Genomic DNA, 22,528 nt, shown 5'->3' on the forward strand with positions numbered 1-22,528 from the left:
ATGGCCCTGTCCATCGTCCATTTGATGCGGTGAAGTTGTCCTGTCCCCTTAGCAGAAAAACACCCCCAAAGCATAATGTTTCCACCTCCATGTTTGACGGTGGAGATGGTGTTCTTGGGGTCATAGGCAGCATTCCTCCTCCTCCAAACACGGCGAGTTGAGTTGATGTCAAAGAGCTCCATTTTGGTCTCATCTGACCACAACACTTTCACCAGTTGTCCTCCGAGTCATTCAGATGTTCATTGGCAAACTTCAGACGGGCATGTATATGTGCTTTCTTGAGCAGGAGGACCTTGCGGGTGCTGCAGGATTTCAGTCCTTCACGGCGTAGTGTGTTACCAATTGTTTTCTTGGTGACTATGGTCCCAGCTGCCTTGAGATCATTGACAAGATCCTCCTGTGTAGTTCTGGGCTGATTCCTCACCGTTCTCATGATCATTGCAACTCCACGAGGTGAGATCTTGCATGGAGCCCCAGGCCGAGGGATATTGACAGTTCTTTTGTGTTTCTTCCATTTGCGAATAATCACACCAACTGTTGTCACCTTCTCACCAAGCTGCTTGGCGATGGTCTTATAGCCTATTCCAGCCTTGTGTAGGTCTACAATCTTGTCCCTGACATCCTTGGAGAGCTCTTTGGTCTTGGCCATGGTGGAGAGTTTGGAATCTGATTGATTGATTGCTTCTGTGGACAGGTGTCTTTTTTACAGGTAACAAGCTGCGGTTCGGAGCACTTTCTTTAAGAGTGTGCTCCTAATCTCAGCTCGTTACCTGTATAAAAGACACCTGGGAGCCAGAAATCTTTCTGATCGAGAGGGAGTCAAATACTTATTTCCCTCATTAAAATGCAAATCAATTTATAACATTTCTGACATGCGTTTTTCTGGATATTTTTGTTGTTATTCTGTCTCTCACTGTTCAAATAAACCTACCATTAAAATTATAGACTGATCCTTTCTTTGTCAGTGGGCAAACGTACAAAATCAGCAGGGGATCAAATACTTTCCCCCCCACTCTACTTGTAAGATCTCCACCCTTCTCTGCATTATCTGCCAAAAATCTTAGACAATGACAAAGTCTACCTTCTCAAAACCACCACTGGTTTTATTAATAGACAAATCTCTGATATTGCTCAGAATTTTGATTTGCTATGCCGAGCCCTAACTTTTAAGTACTCATATCTGCTTGACCACGCAATTATTATCAAATCAAATTTGATTTGTCACATGCGGCAACCATCAAAACTCTGCTGGGCTTACAAGAACACTTATTTCACTCCAGGCATCAACCACTGTTTGAGAAGCATGCAGCCTCTCGCTGCGTGGCGTGATATTCCACCCAAATGCTGTATGCCATGGGCCCTCCAACCCTGTTCCTGAAGCTACCCAGTGCTTCATTTGGGAAACCAAGTGAAATCTGTTCGGGAACATCGATAGTATCATGTTTCCACAATTAAACATATTTCAGTAAACTGTTGACAACCCCTCTGTCTGTGCTCTTGAGAAAGGAATGAAGGAGAGAAAGAGATGGAAATGCACAGATATTCTGTAGCTAAAGGTAATGCGTCAGCCTATTAATTATGAAAATATATAAAAAATGCCCTATTAGTAATTGTAGGCTAACTGTAAGCCACCCTGCACAATCAATGAACCAACAGCATCGCCTAAGGATGTATGTTCTCTCCCAGACTCATGCTTTGAAAGTTTGGAGCGTAGCATAAGGTAACCGGCCCATCCAGCATGCATAATAATACAGTCCACACTCAAAGGCGATTACTAAAATTTGTTTAATTTTGGAGTATAGGCTAGACCAATTATGTACCAAAGACATCTTAAATCTGTTTATTTTTTAAATGTATTTTTTATATGTGGTAGGCTATTCGGCTATATATTGTATAACGGCACAATAATGATTTTAATTCAGGATTTTTTGGGGGGCTTGGACTTATATATAGGCAGGCCTATGCGTATGCTGAAGCTCTAATATGTGTATGGGCATTTTGGATTAATCATCACCATAGAAAGCGCTGTCCATTTCGTTGTGTTTGGCTCTGAAACAACATCCACTCAGTCTCAACCTGTTGTTGAACTTGAGTGATCACAGTGAGGTGAATTTTAAAAGCATGATACTGTTCTGATGATAAGCATTTGATGTGATTTTTGATTGCATTTTGCATTGATATTAGAGTGGTTGGAGTGCCAAAAGAGTGGATGGGTACTACCAACGCATGTCCAGAGTGCATAAGAGGAGATTACTGCCGGTCTGGCAGTAATACGGTCACCACAACAGTCCTATGCCCACGCACTAAACAGGCTTAGAAGAAGACTTAATCTCAAAAGAAGAGCTATTGTAGCCTGAACAGTACACTTAATAAGCTAACATTCAATGAAAGAATGAGAAGACAATTAGAGTACATCTTCTGCAACTCAAGCAAGGAGCCAACAGAGAAAAACAACAAGCATAAGGACACCAACTCAGAACCAAAGGAGCAACTCAACCAGGAAGGACACACAGCCATCTTCTTCCTTTGTTCTCTTCTATGCGGCCTGAACAATCAAGACGCCACAACAGACAACATGATCTCCATGTCTTCACCTCTTGTCTTTCATTCTACTTCCTAACTCTCATTATGTTTGTAAATATTTTGATTAGTGTTACTAAATGTTGATTGTATGAAAAAACTGTGTTTGTCTTGTTATTCTGGTAAATAACTGTAATTGATTCTCAAAGAATTAATACCTTCAGATAAGTCTATTACTATTGTTCTACTTGTAGTCTTCTAGAGCAGGGTTTCCCAAAATTGATCCTGAGGCCTACCCTGGGTGCACGTTTTGTTTTTTGACCTAGCACTACACAGCTGATTCAAATAATCAAAGCCTGATGAGTTGGTTATTTGAATCAGCTATGTAGTGCTCAGGCAACAACACCAACATTAACAAATTAATGGGCGGGGGGAGGGGGGGGGGGGGCTGCAGGACTGAGTTCAGGAAACCCTGTAATAGAGTAATAGAGTTATTACTAAAATAAGTCAGGTCTTCTTACAATACAATTTTTTTTCAATAACTGAACTGAATACTACCTTACACTATTACATTACTATAATGTCTGTCCCTCTGTTTTATGCCATTGGTGTTACCGCCTTGAAAATCACTCATTACAAAGATAAACAAAGACTATGAGCATTACCTCCTGTTTCACGCTGCTGGTATGAACTGCTAAAACAAAAACAAAAACATTTTATGTTGACTTTCGGTTATAGCTTTCAGTACACAGCAGCAGGAGTTGATTGAGCTTGATGCACAGGGGCAGCTTGTACATGACCCAAAGCCTGTCTGATCTCACTTGGTATAAGACTGTAATCCATCCTCAGGAAGACAAAAGGCTATCATAGAGGACTAAAAAATCAACTCCAAAATCTCCCGAAATCAGAAATTGTGGACGGCTGGGAATGGGGCTAGCAACGCCATCCCATAAAACCCTTGTGCTACAGAAACAGCAAAAAATGACAATTCTACAACTGGATGTGAAGATCTTCCAGAGTCCCAGACTTGTATGACCGCCATCAGTGAAAGCCTATGGGGGAACTGCTAACGTGAAGATGGGAGCACTGAACACAAAAGACAAACTGCGCGTTGGCTTCTGGAATGTTCAAACAATGTTTGAGTCCAGAAAGCTGGTACAGGTTACCAGCGAAATGTGGAGATACAAGCTATAGATCCTGGAGGTGAGTGAAGCCAGGTGGAATAGCTTTGGATCTACTGGAAACAGTACTACACTCTGGACGGGAGGACAGACAACATAGTGAAGGTGTCACCATCATCCTACAGAATGGTGTAGAGAAAACTCTGATGGAATGGAAAGCAATCAGCAGCCAAATGACAACAGCCAGACTCAATGGACAACATACCAAACTAACAATAATCCAATGTTATGCTCCCACAAACAATGCCAAAGATGAAGAAAAATATCTGTTCTATAACACCATCTAACGCCTGCTCAAGACCTGCTCCTCGTCACTGTAGACCTGAATGCAGAGGTTGGTACCAAGAACACCAACTACGAGAGAACAATGGGGAAGCACGTCTGTGGAGAGAGGTTTGACGGTGAGATACTGTTAACATTCTGCGTCACAAATAACCTGGTGATAAGTGGCAGCCTGTTTCCCCACAAGAATATCCAAAAGCTGAAATTCGTACTCTCCTAATGGAAGAGACAAGAGCCAGCTTGACCACCTGATGATCGACGGCAAGTATAGAAGCTCGCATGAAGGGGGGCAGATGTTGCCTGTGATGACCATCTAGTGACTGCCGACATCAAACTAAAAATGAATTAATCAGGACCACCAACAAAAGGAACACCAAGATTTGATGTTGACATGCTGAGGGACCAAACCGTCAAGAAAACCTTCATAATACAATTCACAAGGAGTATCAAGCCTTTTCAAACAACACAGAAGAAGAAGATGAGGAGGAACAGACATAGACAGGAATATAGATAGGAAGTAGGAGAAAGTGGTTAAAGCTTACAGTGAAAGCATCAAGAAAACCATAGGACAGAAGAAGGCTATGCAAGGAATGGATCAACCCCGAAACATGGGACATTATCAAGTAAAGAAGGGTACTAAAAAAGAAAACAGATGCCAAATCACAAAGGCTGAATCAGAAATAAGAGGAACAGCACAGAAAAATCAACACGAGACAAAAGGCTAGTAAGGAGAGATGAGGAGTGAGTGATGAGCTGGCAAGTGCAGCTGAAAAGCAGCTAGAAACATTACACAAAAATCACGAACCTAATCTGTGGCAAAAAATTCAAGTCAAATACCCAAATCAAAGAACAGCAAGGCAATCTTCTGACTATAAAATTAACAGATGGACAGAACATTTCTGAGTGGTTCTCAACAGAGAACCCCCTGTGGATCCAATGAACACACCTGAAGCTGCTTCAGAAGATCTAGACATAAACACCGACCCACCAATCAAAGAAGAAATAATCACTACCATCAAGTCACTAAATAATGGGAAACTTAATGCAGACATGTTCAAAATCTATTCAGTATTGGCTGCAAACATCCTTCTTCCACTCCTCGCTGACATCTGGAGAGAAAGATACTTTCAGATTGGACAAAGTGGCTCATCATACAGGTACCTAAGAAGAAGAGCACACTATCCGACTGCAACAACTGGAGGGGCATCACACTTTTATACATTCCCAGCAAGATATTTTGCAAGATTATCGTACAACGGCTTCAGCTGTAAACAAGGTGCTTAGGAACGAACAAGCGGGAAGGAGAGGTACAGACCAGGTCTTTGCCCTCAGGAACATCATTGAGCAATGTAGGGAGGGGAAACAGCAGCTATATATAAACTTTATTGACTTCCAGAAGGCTTTCGACAGCATTCACTGAAAAAGCCTATGGAAGATCTTAAGAATTTATGGAATCCCCACCCATGATGTTAACATTATAAAATAATTATACTGCAACTTTTCATTCACTCTGGGAATAAACAACACAAGCTTTGCTGTGAAGTCTGGAGTTCGTCAAGGTTGTGTGATGTCAGCCTTACACTTCTACCTGGCAATAGACTGGGTCATGCGGCGAACAACAGAAGATCAGGCAAGAGGAATACGATGGACCTTGTATTCTACTCTAGAAGACCTTGACTTCACCAATGACCTGGCTCATTTACCACACACACCAACATGTACAAGACAAAACTGACAGACTCCAGTCCTTTGGCCAGCAAGTCAGCCTGATTATCAACTGCAGCAAAACAAAGGTAATGCCCATGAACATTAACACAATAGCAAAAGCAGTCAAAATCAAGGAACAAGACCTGGAGTTAACCTGCAGTTTTACTTACCTTGGGAGTACCATATGCAATGATGGAGGCACGAGCAAAGACAGTTGAACCAGAATCAATAAAGCAAGAGCAACTTTACAAAGTTCAATAAAATCTGGAAATCCGGACAATATAGCACAAACCCAAAACTCAAAAGATGCCACAGCTGTGTATTGGAAATTCTCCTTTATGGTTCGGAATGCTGGAAAATGACAGAAGCAAACCTGAAAAACAATCTACTTTTCACAAAACTCGTCTCCAGAGAATCATGCACATCTTCTGGCAAAACACAATATCAAACACCAAATGGTGCCTTTGTTTCTACCCGACACTCTTAGAAAAAAAGGGTTCCAAAAGGGTTCTTTGGCTGTTCCCATAGGATAACCTTTTTTGCTTCCAAGTATAACCCTTTCGTGTTCCATGTAGAACCCTCTGTGGAAAGGGTTCTACATTGAACCCAAAAGGGTTCTACCTGGAACCAAAAAGGGTTCTTCAAAGGGTTCTCCTATGGGGACAGCCAAAGAACCATTTTAAGTTCTAGATAGCACCTGATGGTTAACTTTAAATACAATATTACTTATTTTTTTCATCAGTTGGAACTTCCAGTGTTTCCCGCTGCTTAATTGTTGCCGCCACACCCCAAAAATACGGAACAGGAAAAAATATTGATACCGAGGCACACTTTGAAGATGCTGGAACTGTCCACATTTACTTCTCCTCTGCCAACAAGATGAGTAATGAACAGCAAAATCAGACAACCACACAGTATAATAGTTTACCTAGCTATTTAACTAGGGTGTGTTCATAAATTCACTCAGAGTGCACTCTGGGCGTTCATAAATTCAAAGCGCTGTCAGATTGTCCTTTCGTAAATTCAGAGCATTTAGCTCTCGGAGCGTTCAGAGCGCACACTGCACGATTGACACTGGACGCTCTGGTCCGAAGAGTAGGGTTGATCCAAGCGTTCCTTACAACGGCAGTCAAGCACCCACGCTAAGTTGGCTAGCTTGCTACTTCCAGACACAAATGAGAGAATACCTCACTCTGACCATTTTACTCGCCCTAGCAGAGCTGGTTAGGTTGTTTTCATGTTATAAAGAGCGTTGGTGACTGTAACTGTGCTGCTGGCAACAATTTAATTCAGTTTTTTTTGCCAATGTTTACAGGTGTTGCGCGTTCGTAATTTAATCAGTTATTCTGCGCTCTGGCACACTCAGTCGAGAGTGCTCTGAAATCAGAGATGATAGCCAGAGTGAATTTACAAACGCACTCCTAGTCAACTTGTCGTTGTGCATTATATGAGAAAAATAAACATTCCTATTGAGGCGCATTCAAGTTTGGAGTGTCACAGGTAGGCCTACAATATATTCACTGTTGCAAGTTGTTTTTGGGACATTAAAGTCATCAATATGTTGGTATCTAGTAACAAGATCATGTTTGGACTTTGGAGCTAGCTAATGATTAGCCCACTAAGGTGTGCATTAGAGGTTAATATTTTCAGGTATTTTACAAATGTTCCATCCCGAGAATAAATCACTTTTCTTCCGGGTAACCCGGTATTTCCCACCAAAACCAGAAGTGTCATTCAAAAGCATTATAAACAATATAAATGTCTGGATTTGATTAGAGCTTTAATCAGCATGAAAATTCAAACCTGATACAACCTGAGCCTGATGAGCCATACATTAAATACATTTTATGAGCCTACATTAACGACATTTAATGAGCCCAAGCCAAAAAAAGGCCAAATGATCGTGCCGCTATCCAATACATATACTGTGTGATATAGGCTACTTCGCATTACTTACGACAGAAAAACATAAAAGCCGATGGATGTAGCTGGCTATATGCTCTCTTGGGTAAATAAATGAAACTAGCTCCAGTAGGCTAATCTTTTTGAGTGTGAACTGTATTACAGCACTGTATTATACAGTATTATATGCACTGGGATTACGCACATTGTTCGAACCATGATAAGGCAGAAGAGAACATGCGATACAAAGTTACATGTGATACAAAGAACATGCGATATAAGCTAGGGAATTTAATTACAATTTTGAAATATAATAGGGCATATTTGTATAATTAGTAGGCTGACACACTTTTCATAATATTGCACGCTAATGTTACAGTATTAGCCTAGTAGGCTCTTTCGCTCCCCTTTGTTGCTTCATTCCTTCCTCGCTTTCAACAGTTAAATGAATACGTTTCGTTGTCCTTCATCATTCTAATGACATCCTTGAATAAAATAGGACTAGAATAAGATGCAGAAGGCTTTCACTTCTCTTCATAAAGACTGTATGGTTATGGGTCTGAATAAATAACTGCTATAGCCTACTGCCATCACGTGTTCACTCTACCTTCAAACTACCCGTGAGTTCCATTGACTGCTCTATTTAACATTCAGCAAAAAAGAGCTTGAGTCCCTCTTCGAATAGTTTATTGGTATAAGAAACGTTACAAAAATGATGTCCAGCAAGATATTCTAGTCTAGCTTTTCCTGCATGGGACTCCATGCATTTTTTAAGGAGAGGCCAGCGGAGCACAGGTGCGTGTGTATTGCGCAAGAGATATAGGCTACAAGTTAGAAGCTTATTATGCACAACCCATCATTAATTAGCTAAATATACACTACCGTTCAAAAGTTTGGGGTCACTTAGAAATGTCCTTGTTTTCCCTGAAAACATACATGAAATGAGTTGCAAAAGGAATAGGAAATATAGTCAAGATGTTGACAAGGTAATAAATAATGATTTTTAATTGAAATAATAATTGTGTCCTTCAAACTTTGCCTTCGTCAAAGAATCCTCCATTTGCAGCAATAACAGCCTTGTAGACAGTTGGCATTGTAGTTGTCAATTTGTTGAGGTAATCTGAAGAGATTTCACCCCATGCTTCCAGAAACACCTCCCACAAGTTGGATAGGCTTGATGGGCACTTCTTACGTACCATACGGTCAAGCTGCTCCTACAACAGCTCAATAGGGTTGAGTGTGGTGGCCACTCCTTTGTCCAGTGTCTGTGTTCTTTTGCCCATCTTAATCTTTTCTTTTTTTTGGCCAGTCTGAGATATGGCTTTTTCTTTGCAACTGTGCCTAGAAGGCCAGCATCCCGGAGGTGCCTCTTCACTGTTGACGTTGAGACTGGTGTTTTGCGGGTACTATTTAATGAAGCTACCAGTTGAGGACTTGTGAGGCGTCTGTTTCTCAAACTAGACACTCTAATGTACTTGTCCTCTTGCTCAGTTGTGCACTGGGGCATACCACTCCTCTTTCTATTCTGGTTAGAGACAGTTTGCGCTGTTCTGTGAAGGGAGTAGTACACAGAGTTGTACGAGATCTTTAGTTTCTTGGCAATTTCTCACATGGAATGGCCTTCATTTCTCAGAACAAGAATAGACCGACGCGATTCAGAAGTAAGTTCTTTGTTTCTGACCATTTTGAACCTGTAATCGAACCCAGAAACGCTAATGCTCCAGATACTCAACTAGTCTAAAGGTCAGTTTTAGTGCTTCTTTAATCAGAACACAGTTTTCAGCTGTGCTAACATAATTGCAAAAGGGTTTTCTAGTGATAAATTAGTCTTTTAAAATGATAAACTTGGATTAGCTAACACAACGTTGGAACACAGGAGTGATGGTTACTGATAATGGGCCTCTGTACGCCTAGGCAGATATTCCATTAAAAATCGGCCATTTCCAGCAACAAGTCATTTACAACATTAACAATGTCTACACTGTATCCCTGATCAATTTGATGTTATTTTAATGGACAAAAAAAATTGCTTTCCCTTCAAAAACAAGGACCTTTCTAAATGACCCCAAACTTTTGAACGGCAGTGTAATTCTATTACTACATTGAATGTCTTACCTGAAAGAGGTAGGCTAGGACATCCATATATAGAGCTATATATCAATCTAGAACAGGATTGTCTATTTTGATGGAGAGAGAAAGACTGCGATAGAATGCTCGCATGTGCACTGATTTAAAGCAACGATATTCGAGTGATAGGCTGTTTCAAAACTCTGCAGCTGCAATAAAAAGTATATATATATTTACAATGAAAAAACAAGGTGACCTCCGAAAGCCAGATGGAGATGTGTAAATTAGACACACATTCGGTCTTTATATTACTGTAGCATAGGCTATGCTGCAGCAAATATAGGCCTACCTGTCACAAGAAAATGATGAGATCATAGGTCTACATGCATTGTGAACTGCGCTCCATACTGAGATGGGCTGTCTGTCCCCACCCTGAGCGTTGATTCATCATGCAGAAGCCATAGTAATTTAATTTAACAGTAATTTAACAGTTCCATTTCACGCCATGCTGTCCATATAAATAATTGATTATAATTTACCGGTTTCCTACAGTTATTTATCTTGAGAAAAAGGCGTGGTTTTAAAAGTCAACAGAACTGGTCTTCTCTACACTGACGATCTAAATGTTATTTGTTCAATGATTTATTCTGCCTATTGCTTGAACATATAATACAACAAAAAAAGGAACTGACCTTCTCACAGTCCTACAAAACATTTATCCTGGTGGGGCATTCCCCTCGGACCCTTCCCCTTGCCACCGCTGCAAAAAATGTATCTTGGGGAATCACTGACTTCAGAATTTTACTTACCATATACTGACATAGAGCCAGGATACAAGCCATTCTATACAATGGCCAAATGTATAGTTAGGCTATTCATATTTCTCTACCTAGTAACATTTGCTGACACGTTTCTACTTTGCTTCCGATTGATTGTGACACTTAATTATGTATTGCAGGCACAACTACTGGCTTCTTGCCATCCTCTCGCTCTTACATCTGGTGTACATGCAATCGGAGGGCAGTAAAATCCAAGTGTGTATCATGTTCCCAGATTACTCCTCTGCATGTAACACAATCCGTTTGTCCTCGCGGACAGACTGAGAGGAGACTTCGGACTTGATGCTATGCTTATCACATGGATCACCAACTTTCTAACTAATATGTCTCAGCAGGTACGAGTTGGCATCAAAAACTAAGGACAAGGTGATTGACTTTCGAAGGAACATTACCATGCACACACCATCACTGATAAAAGGTGAGCCCATTGAAATAGTGAAGGAGTACAAATACCTTGGGCTAGTCATTGACAACAAGCTGTCCTGGGATCAGTGTACTGATGCTATTTTTAAGAAAGGCCAACAGAGAATGTATTTCCTATGGAAACTGCACTTTTTTAATGCTGATCTAACCATCATGGTTGTATTTTTATAAATCTTTAATTGAGAGCATTCTGTCCTACTGATTGACCTGCTGGTTTGGGAATTTGAAGTTTGCACAGAAAAATAGGTTGGGCAAGATAGTCAGGACTTGCAGAAAAATCACGGGGCAGCAACAGCAAGAACTGGCATCTCTCTACCTGGGCAGAGCCCTCCATAAGGCTAATAAAATAGCGGTTGACTCTTCCCATCCACCCTGAATTCCAGCATCTTCCTTCTGGCCGCAGGTACAGACTACCTATGGTTAAAAAAAGTACTGCCAAGTACTTTTATTCCGAATGCAATTTTTAACAAAATGTTGGACTAATTGCACTTAGCACTTGCACTATAAAACTGCACTTACCCTGCCTATTTGATTGTAAATATCCATTGCTATTTATTTTACATTTTTGATGTGATATGTTTTATGACTGCTGCAAGATCAACAAATTGGATGCAATCTATCACAGTGCCATCCGTTTTGTCACCAAATCCCCATATACTACCCACCACTGCAACCTGTATGCTCTCGTTGGCTGGCCCTCGCTTCATACTCGTCGCCAAACCCACTGGCTCCAGGTCATCTACAAGTCTTTGCTAGGTAAAGCCCCGCCTTATCTCAGCTCGCTGGTCACCATAGCAGCACCCACCCGCAGCACGCGCTCCAGCAGGTATATTTCACTGGTCACCCCAAAAGCCAATTCTTCCTTTGGCCGCCTTTCCTTCCAGTTCTTTGCTGCCAATGACTGGAACGAACTGCAAAAATCACTGACTCTTATCTCCCTCACTAACTTCAAGCACCAGCTGTCAGAGCAGTAAATAGCCCATCCAACTACCTTATCCCCATACTGTATTTATTTCTTTATTTAGCTCCTTTGCACCCAGAAATCTCTACTTGCACATTCATCTTCTGTACATCTATCACTCCAGTGTTTAATTGCTATATCGTAATTACCTCGCCACTATGGCCTATTTTATTGCCTTTACCACCCTTATCTTTCCTCATTTGCACACACTGTATATATACTTTTTTTCCTACTGTATTATTGACTGCATGTTTGTTTATTCCATGTGTAACTCTGTGTTGTTGTATGTGTCGAACTGCTTTGCTTCATCTTGGCCAGGTCGCAGTTCTCAACTAGCCTACCCGGTTAAATAAAGGTGAAATATACTGCTCAAAAAAATAAAGGGAACACTTAAACAACACATCCTAGATCTGAATGAAATAAATAATCTTATTAAATACTTTTTTCTTTACATAGTTGAATGTGCTGACAACAAAATCACACAAAAATAATCAATGGAAATCCAATTTATCAACCCATGGAGGTCTGGATTTGGAGTCACACTCAAAATTAAAGTGGAAAACCACACTACAGGCTGATCCAACTTTGATGTAATGTCCTTAAAACAAGTCAAAATGAGGCTCAGTAGTGTGTGTGGCCTCCACGTGCCTGTATGACCTCCCTACAACGCCTGGGCATGCTCCTGATGAGGTGGCGGATGGTCTCCTGAGGGATCTCCTCCCAGACCTGGACTAAAGCATCCGCCAACTCCTGGACAGTCTGTGGTGCAACGTGGCGTTGGTGGATGGAGCGAGACATGATGTCCCAGATGTGCTCAATTGGATTCAGGTCTGGGGAACGGGCGGGCCAGTCCATAGCATCAATGCCTTCCTCTTGCAGGAACTGCTGACACACTCCAGCCACATGAGGTCTAGCATTGTCTTGCATTAGGAGGAACCCAGGGCCAACCGCACCAGCATATGGTCTCACAAGGGGTCTGAGGATCTCATCTCGGTACCTAATGGCAGTCAGGCTTCCTCTGGCGAGCACATGGAGGGCTGTGCGGCCCCCCAAAGAAACGTGGACGTCGGGCCCTCATACCACCCTCATGGAGTCTGTTTCTGACCGTTTGAGCAGACACATGCACATTTGTGGCCTGCTGGAGGTCATTTTGCAGGGTCCTCCTGCTCCTCCTTCCACAAAGGCGGAGGTAGCGGTCCTGCTGCTGGGTTCTTGCCCTCCTACGGCCTCCTCCATGTCTCCTGATGTACTGGCCTGTCTCCTGGTAGCGCCTCCATGCTCTGGACACTACGCTGACAGACACAGCAAACCTTCTTGCCACAGCTCGCATTGATGTACCATCCTGGATGAGCTGCAATCCCTGAGCCACTTGTGTGGGTTGTAGACTCCGTCTCATGCTACCACTAGAGTGAAAGCACCGCCAGCATTCAAAAGTGACCAAAACATCAGCCAGGAAGCATAGGAACTGAGAAGTGGTCTGTGGTCCCCACCTGCAGAACCACTCCTTTATTGGGGGTGTCTTGCTAATTGCCTATAATTTCCACCTGTTGTCTATTCCATTTGCACATCAGCATGTGAAATTTATTGTCAATCAGTGTTGCTTCCTAAGTGGACAGTTTGATTTCACAGAAGTGTGATTGACTTGGAGTTACATTGTGTTGTTTAAGTGTTCCCTTTATTTTTTTGAGCAGTGTATATATATATACATATTTTAATGGAATAATCCTGAACTTTCCTTGATGGAAAAATTTACATCTGATGCACCGCCATACTTCATGATCAAATATCCAAATATCAAAGTCTGGAGTGCAAGGATCAAAGTGAGCACAGTCAGAATACAATTACTAATAATAAATGAGTCAATAAATCAGGGGTGTCAAACTCAATTCGTGGAGGGCCATGTGTCTGTTGGTCCAGGAGGGCTGTGTGTCTGCTGGTCCAGGAGGGCCGTGTGTCTGCTTGTCCAGGAGGGCCATGTGTCTGCTGGTCCAGGAGGGCCGTGTGTCTGCTGGTCCAGGAGGGCCGTGTGTCTGCTGGTCCTGGAGGGCCGCTTGTCTGCTGGTTTTTGTTATTTAATTTCTATCGGAGTCTCATTAAGGGCTAGACAATCAGGTTATGGGAGTTCCCAACTAATCAGTGACCTTAATTGATCAATCAACTACAAAGGAGTTGTCAAATCCCCAGACACTCAGCCCTCCAGGACTGGAGTTTGACACATAAATTAATAAACTGACGGCTCACCACAGTTCTCCTCGTCCGCTTCATTTCCACAGTCATCGACGCCATTGCAGTGCATGAGCTGGGGCAGGCACATGCTCAGGTTGCCACAAGGGAAATATCCTAGGGGGCAGTACGTCTTCTCCTCCGAGACGTTGAACGAAGTTCCTGCTGAAAATTCAAGAGCTGTGTTTCAATTTCAAAGTCGGTGTTTCTCATTGAGTGGGGAATGGGAACAGATATTATAAGTGGGGAATGGGAACAGATATTATAAGTGGGGAATGGGAACAGATATTATAAGTGGGGAATGGGAACAGATATTATAAGTGGGGAATGGGAACACATATTATAAGTGGGGAATGGGAACACATATTATAAGAAGGGAATGGGAACACATATTATAAGTGGGGAATGGGAACACATATTATAAGTGGGGAATGGGAACACATTATAAGTGGGGAATGGGAACACATTATAAGTGGGGAATGGGAACACATATTATAAGTGGGGAATGGGAACACATATTATAAGCGGTGAATGGGAACACATATTATAAGCGGGGAATGGGAACACATATTATAAGTGGGGAATGGGAACACATTATAAGGGGGAATGGGAACACATATTATAAGTGGGGAATGGGAACACATTATAAGTGGGGAATGGGAACACATATTATAAGTGGGGAATGGGAACACATATTATAAGTGGGGAATGGGAACACATTATAAGTGGGGAATGGGAACACATATTATAAGTGGGGAATGGGAACACATATTATAAGTGGGGAATGGGAACACATATTATAAGTGGGGAATGGGAACACATATTATAAGTGGGGAATGGGAACACATTATAAGTGGGGAATGGGAACACATATCATAAGTGGGGAATGGGAACACATTATAAGTGGGGAATGGGAACACATATCATAAGTGGGGAATGGGAACACATTATAACACCACGGAAAATTTAAGAGCGGTTGCTAATTTTAAAGTTGCTGTATTTCCTGAGTGGAAACATAATTTTATAAGAGCCCTCTAAAAATGATGAAAGTAAACATCTTTCAGTATCGTCCACCCAAGGGGAGCTAGCTCATCAGTCAGTAGGCTCTGGATGGGTTTGTCCAAAACACTTGAGCATTTTCCTGTCAATGTTTCAATTAGCAGTCAATTCTGAAAATGTATGGAATACGAAATATTAACAGGGCTCCCATGGTGTTCAGTTCATAGAGATGATTTATTCTTAGTTCAGAGTGTTCATGTGCTCTCTGGAGTATAGGCTAGTTGCATAATGCAACAGGGGAACATATCCACCATCCTTTATCTGCTTCCATGATAATCAAACTAAACGGGTGCACTTTTACATGCAAAGGCCCCCCACTGCCTTTTGCTCCTGAAATATACCGACACATCATACTGTATCTAGTCAGTTATATGTTTCTGAAATATACCCACACATCATACTGTATCTAGTCAGTTATATGTTTCTGAAATATACCCACACATCATACTGTATCTAGTCAGTTATATGTTTATGAAATATACCCACACAATATACTGTAGTTAGTTATACAGTGCACCAGGAAAGTATTCACACTTGTTCCACATTTTGTTAGGTTAAAGCCATATTCTAAAATTGATTAAATCGTTTTTTCCCCCCTCGTCAATCTATGCACAATACCCCATAATGACGAAGCAAACTGTTTTTTGTCATTTTTGCAAATGTATAATTTTTTGTTGTTGTTGTTGAAATATCACATTTAGAAAAGTATTCAGACCCTTTACTCAGTACTTTGTTGAAGCACCTTTGGCAGTGATTACAGCCTTGAGTCTTCTTCAGTATGACGTTACCAGCTTTGCACACCAGCATTTGGGGAGTTTCTCCCATTCTTCTCTGCAGATCCTCTCAAGCTCTGTCAGGTTGGATGGGGAGCGTCACTCCACAGCTATTTCAGGTCTCTCCAAAGATGTTCGATTGAGTTCAAGTCCGGTCTCTGGCTGGCCCACTCAAGGACATTCAGAGAATTGTCCCAATGCCACTCCTGCGTTGTCTTGGCTGTGTGCCATGTTGGAAGGTGAACTGTCGCCCCAGTCTGAGATCCTGAGCGCTCTGGAGCAGGTTTTCATCAAGGATCTCTCTGCACTTTGATCTGTTCATCTTTCTCTCGATCCCAACTAGTCTCACAGTCCCTACCGATGAAAAACATCCCCCCACCACCATGCTTCACCATGGGGATGGTGCTAGGTTTCCTCCAGATGTGACGCTTGGCATTCAGGCCAAAGAGTTCAATCTTGGTTTCATCAGACCAGAGAATCTTGTGGCAAACTCCAAGCGGGCTGTCATGTGCCTTTTACTGAAGCGTGGCTTCCGTCTGGTCACTCTACCATAAAGGCCTAATTGGTGGAGTGCTGCAGAGATGGTTGTCCTTCTGGAAGGTTCTCCCATCTCCACAGAGGAACTCTGGAGCTCTGTCAGAGTGGCCATGTGTGCCTTTCCAAATCATGTCCAATCAACTGAATTTACCACAGATGGACTCCAATCACGTTGTAGAAACATCTCAAGGACGATCAATGGTAACATGATGCACCTGTGCTCAACTTCGAGTCTCATAGCAAAGGGTCTGAATATTAATGTAAATAAGGTATTTCTGTTTTTTATTTGCAAACATTTTAAAAAACTGTTTTCCGCTTTGTCATTATGGGGTATTGTGTGTAGATTGATTTTTTTTTAAGTAATCGTCACGCCCTGACCTGAGAGAGCCTTTTTTATGTCTCTATTTAGGTTTGGTCAGGGTGTGATTTGGGTGGGCATTCTATGTACTTTTTTCTATGCTTTGTATTTCTTTGTTTTTGGCCTGGTATGGCTCTCAATCAGGGACAGCTGTACATCATTGTCGCTGATTGGGAGTCATACTTAGGCAGCCTGTTTTCCTTTGGGGTTTGTGGGTAGTTAATTTCTGTTTAGTGTTTTGTTATACCTGACAGAACTGTTTGGCTGTCATTTTCTTGTTTTGTTCAAAGTGTCTCGATTAAAATTAAATATGAGCACTCAACACGCTGCGCCTTGGTCTACTTCTTCAGACAGCCGTTACAGTAATACATTTTAAAATAAGGCTGTAAAGTAACAAAGTGTGAAACAAAAGAAGGGGCCTGAATACTTTCCAAATGCACTGTATGTTTCTGAAATATACCCACATATCATCGTGTATGTAGTCCGTTATTTGTTTCTGAATAGCACCGCTCTGACTGCTTACTGAAGCATGTGTCAATGCAGCCTTGAACCTCAATTTCTACTCTTTTCCAATGGACCAGGAGAAGTGTTGCTCCTTATGTCAAAGCCATCTTAAATTCAAGTTGGCGGGATCGTCCTAGATTCTATTGCTCCTACTGCTGTACAAACAACCAGCCCCTAACTGCTTTACAAGAGAGGCACTTACAACAACATAATGGGCATTTTACCTGGTTTGCCCCCGTTTGTCACACAGTGAGTGTAACAAATGAATATTCCCAGCGGGAATTGGTTGCAATTAAGTGATGCATGCTTGACAAATGGTCATCATGGTTTACTGACCAGATAACAACCAAACATATGGTGTCATTCCCAGTTGTCTTGATGTTATCATGCTGGGATCATGAGAATGAAGACTATGTGAACCCTAACACCTGATAGTGACATCTCAGTGCTTATTGGGGTGACTAGGAGTCTTTGTCGATGTGCCTTTGAGCAAGGCACTTAACCCTGAATGGTTCTGTTAAATTACTGAAATGTAAATGTATTGTAAAGATGGACATGGTAAGTCATGTGCAAACCTCAGGGCTTTGGCTAACCTCAGCCATGCACTTCATCACAACTGAGACATAAGTGAGGGACCTAGTTTCACACTCACTCTGAGAAATTCACTGCTCTCAAAATCAATCATGGAGATACTGATGTTGTCTAACACAGTTAGATGAGAAGGATGGTTCCAACCATCCATCAGAGCTTATACACTAAGATAAAATCACAGGTAGGAAAACCAATCTACCGGCTGCAATCTATAGCCACCAACATACTGAGGAGAACTGCAGTCCTCTTGGTGTCTCGTATCATTTGAGAAGAGATACATCAATTATCTTTCAGAAGTCATTGCTCATCCATCCTAATAAGAGTATGTTTCCTTAACAATTCTTGAAACCATGTCTCTAGAGGAACATCATTCTGGATACAGCAATGCATGATGCAACAAGGAAACTCATTCAAAGAGACTTGCAAAGCTGTTTATGTCTAACATCTGTTCCCACCATGGCAGGTGATGCAGTGAATTTGAGTTGAGCAAACACATCATTTTATATTGACAGAATTTTTGTCACAGCTGTCTTAAGTTGGAGCAATGTTTTTCTTTTGTTCAGGTAACACTTGGAACGAAAAGTTGAGTGAACTAAAAAGCGCTATGGAACCAGTTACTTAATAATAAATAGTTGAAACAACAACATTTGCAGGTGTTTTTTTTTTACAGTGCGTAATGTTTCCATTTCAAGCAACGGAAATTGACATCCAATATCCGCCTGTAAAGTCCTAGTCCACATTTTCCAATATTTAAAGTGGTTCGATGCTGAGATGAGTCCACGTCCCATTCCATCTGTTGCATTGCAGTTCCAGATCAACCCCAAATCAAATCTGACATTTGAAGCAAAATAACATTTGACACACTTTGTTTTGGGAATGAAGTAGTGCTTTACGTCAGTCTGCATGAGACACTTTGTTTTGGGAATGAAGTTGCACTTTACACTAGTCTACATGAGACACTTTGTTTTGGGAATGAAGTTGCACTTTACACTAGTCTGCATGGGACATTTTGTTTTGGGAATGAAGTAGAACTTTACGTTAGTCTGCATGGGACACTTTGAAATACATCTACCTTCCATGTAGCATGTGTGCTCAATTACTTTTTCATGCCAAATTAATCTGAATCAATACTAAGAATATCTCTTGATCTGTGTACAAAATCCATGCACATTAAAGATCAAATTTGAGGAAGAAAGTGCTATTGCAGTGTCCCAAATAACCCTGAGGCAAAGTTATTTTGGTCAACTGATGTTAACTGACAGTCTCTCAGTCCATCTGTCAATGTGGACGTTTTCCAGCACCGAGCCACAGAGCAACCTGTCACTAACATGGCTGACTTGTCAGTCAGGATACTGTAGGAGGTCTACCTTTTTTCACCCCAAATATTTGCATATCGTTTTCATTCATTGGAGCTCATCTGATTTCATAAATTTGTGACACCTGTTGTGCTGTGCATTACAGGGTGGTCTAGCCTATCAGAGCCTGCCTGTTAGAATTGTTTTAAGATGGCCGTACTATGGATAATTTAGCTATTTATTTAGAATTTTAGGACCCCTGTAGGTATAAAAAATATATATCCAAAATGATTTGACAAAATATTGAATTTGGCCTTTGCTGCTACAGACAATCAAAAATAAATAATAAGAAATAAGGTTTTGAAGTGTCTGTCCTATATCTAGGAGATTAAGGAAATCTCATGAAATATTATTTTTTACACATATTTAACCCCTTTTTTTGTTGGCACAAAACTAATTACATTCATTTTTTAAACCGGTTCCAGGTTACCTTTAATAACGAGGCTATATACAGGGGGTACCGGTACCGAGTCAATGTGTGGGGGTACAGGTTAGTTGAGGTAATTTGTACATGTAGGTAGGGGCGAAGTGACTATGCATAGATAATAAACAGCAAGTAGCAGCAGTGTACAAAACAAATGGGGGGGTGTCAATGTAAATAGTCCGGTGGCCATTTGATTAATTGTTCAGCATTCTTATGGCTTGGGGGTAGAAGCTGTTAAGGAGCCTTTTGGTCCTAGACTTGGTGCTCCGGTACTGCTTGCTGTGCGGTAGCAGAGAAAACAGTCTATGACTTGGGTGACTGTAAGTAGCCTAGGGCAGGGATCGTGAACCCCAACGTCTTCTGAGCAATTAGATTTTAGACATGAAAGACTGTAAAATTACTAGGAATTCATCTCAAAGTGATTTTAATTCAGGAAATGTATTTCCACTCGTAAATAGAGATATACACTGGGTGTACAAAACATTAGGAACACCTTCCTAATATTGAGTTTCACCCCCTTTTGCCCTCAGAAAAGCGTAAATTCATCGGGGCATGGACTCTACAAGGTGTCGAAAGCATTCCACAGGAATGCTGGCCCATGATGACTTCAATGCTTCCCACAGTTGTGTCAAGTTGGCTGGATGTCCTTTGGGTGGTAGACTATTCTTGATACACACGAGAAACTGTTGAGCGTGAAAAACACAGCAGCGGTGCAGTTCTTGACACACTCAATCCGGTGCGCCTGGCACCTACTACCATACCGCATTCAAAGGCACTTCAATCTTTTGTCTTGCCCATTCACCCTCTGAAAGGCACACACACAATCTATGTTTCAATTGTCTCAAGGCTTAAAAATCCTTCTTTAACCTGTCTCCTCCTAGACGAAGGGGAGTGGATTTAACAAGTGACATCAATAAAGGTCAGTCTATGTCATGGAAAGAGCAGGTGTTCCTAATGTTTCGTACACTCAGTGTATGTGTTTGTGCACCAATGTAATCAAAGTTTGAAATGATTATGTTTTGACAAATACAATATCTGTTTGGGCTTCTTGCGTCACTTTGCAGAGTACAAATTATTTATAATTATGTCCCGCCCCCCGACCTTCCACTCAAGAAAAAATGGGCCCGTGGCTGAATCTAGTTGATGACCCCTGGCCAAGGGTATGTGGTGACTGACAAGCACTTATCGCTGGATTACTAATTTCACTGATTGAATTTGATGCATGCAGGCTGAACAGTTACTCAATGATCTTGGATCATCACTTTTAAACAAGCTACAATTGTCATGGAAATACTGAATAAAGCAAATGTTCTCAGATGTGTCATACAATATATGTAATACTAATACAGTATGTTGAATTATTGATTTTACTAACAAATATTTGTTTGATATCTGCAAGTGGTGAGAATGTAATTTTAGAATATGACTCTCAGGGCCAAAATCTTTGCCATGCTAATTTCAGAAAAGCCCAGGGCAAGATCCTGACATGTTATATTTAGTGTATGAGCCACAATATGTATCTCTATGGTATGAGCATCATAAAGGAGATGCTTTCTATATCATTTTCTACTGGCTTTCATTCCACATCATTGACATAAGGTGAACAGTTATGTAAAAAGGTCCCATGATGACCTCAATGCTCTCTTGTAAACAAATGGTGGCAAAATACATTATTTATATGACTGAGAATAATATTCCTCAACCCCAAACGAGTCTCTCCAAACTGCATAAACAGCACCACAGCAATGTAATATCTCAATGTGAAACATCAGCAGCCAGCAGTCATTAAAGGTGCAATATGCAGAAATCGCCCTGCCATTTCCTGGTTGCTAAATTCTATTAGTTTGCCTAATTTCAGGTTATTTGACAAATAAAGCAATGTATAGTGTAGAGCCCTCAAAGTCAACTCTCGACCTCAAAGCCAGTTCCACTACATTTTTTCATTGTTGCACTCTAAACAGGAATTGATTTAGACCTGGGACACCAGGTGGGTGCAATTAATTATGAAGTAGAAGAGAAAACCAGTAGGCTCCGGACCTCATAGGGTAAGAGTTGAGTAAATAGTTGAGGAGGGACTTGAGTTTTTCGGATTTACATACAGAATAATATGAAATGCTCTGAGACCAGGTTGGGACTCAGGGGTAGACATAACATAATACATGTAAGTCCAGGACACTCCAATTAGTATGATAGGTTATGTTTTGTTTTGTATGGTATGGTATGTATTAATTTGTGTCCATGTCCATCTTCCGTTTCATTTGATATTTTACGAATTACAATTCGTATATGTTACGAATTGCAATATGTACAATATGTTAGGAATTTGAAATTTGTATAATATGTTTCGATTTAGCAAAACTTATGATCTTAAAAATTCCAATTTGTCATGGCTAATGTTTGTTAGGTGTTAATGTTGTATGCCCACCCATCCAACCTAAAAGTAACCTTCTGTCTTATGTAATCATATCATACTAATACGTGTCTATGTTACGCTTAGTATGTAAGACCAGGCTACAACGGCGAAGGCAATTAGATACCATAAAGAAAAGATTTTCCAGGGTTTTATCATTTCGTGCCATTATAGAGCACTTAAAAGTAATTTCGTCTGTCAAGTGTCCCACAGTATTTTCGATAGCAAAGCTACAGTATAGGCTGCATTTAGCTGCACCTATTGCAATATACACGTCTAAGACGTTCAAGCTAAGCAAACGTCCAGAAGACCAGTATCAAAAATAAATGCAAACAATGCCAGAATTGGAGGGGAAAAGAGATAATATCCAGGCTTAAACCAAACATTAGCATAAATAAATATTGGTCAATTT

At 41.1% G+C, this 22,528-nt stretch overlaps 1 protein-coding gene across 1 annotated transcript in view; it reads right to left on the minus strand.

The window, feature by feature from the left end:
- Window positions 1-22,528, minus strand: part of LOC115170632 (relaxin receptor 1) — a 98,517-nt gene that overhangs the window by 75,875 nt on the left and 114 nt on the right. The window contains exon 2 of the mRNA XM_029726884.1: window positions 14,124-14,270. Coding sequence (XP_029582744.1) covers window positions 14,124-14,270 — 147 coding nt within the window. The remainder of the gene's footprint in view (window positions 1-14,123; window positions 14,271-22,528) is intronic.

Source organism: Salmo trutta, chromosome 3 (genome assembly GCF_901001165.1).
Source record: "Salmo trutta chromosome 3, fSalTru1.1, whole genome shotgun sequence".
Classification (NCBI taxonomy): domain Eukaryota; kingdom Metazoa; phylum Chordata; class Actinopteri; order Salmoniformes; family Salmonidae; genus Salmo; species Salmo trutta.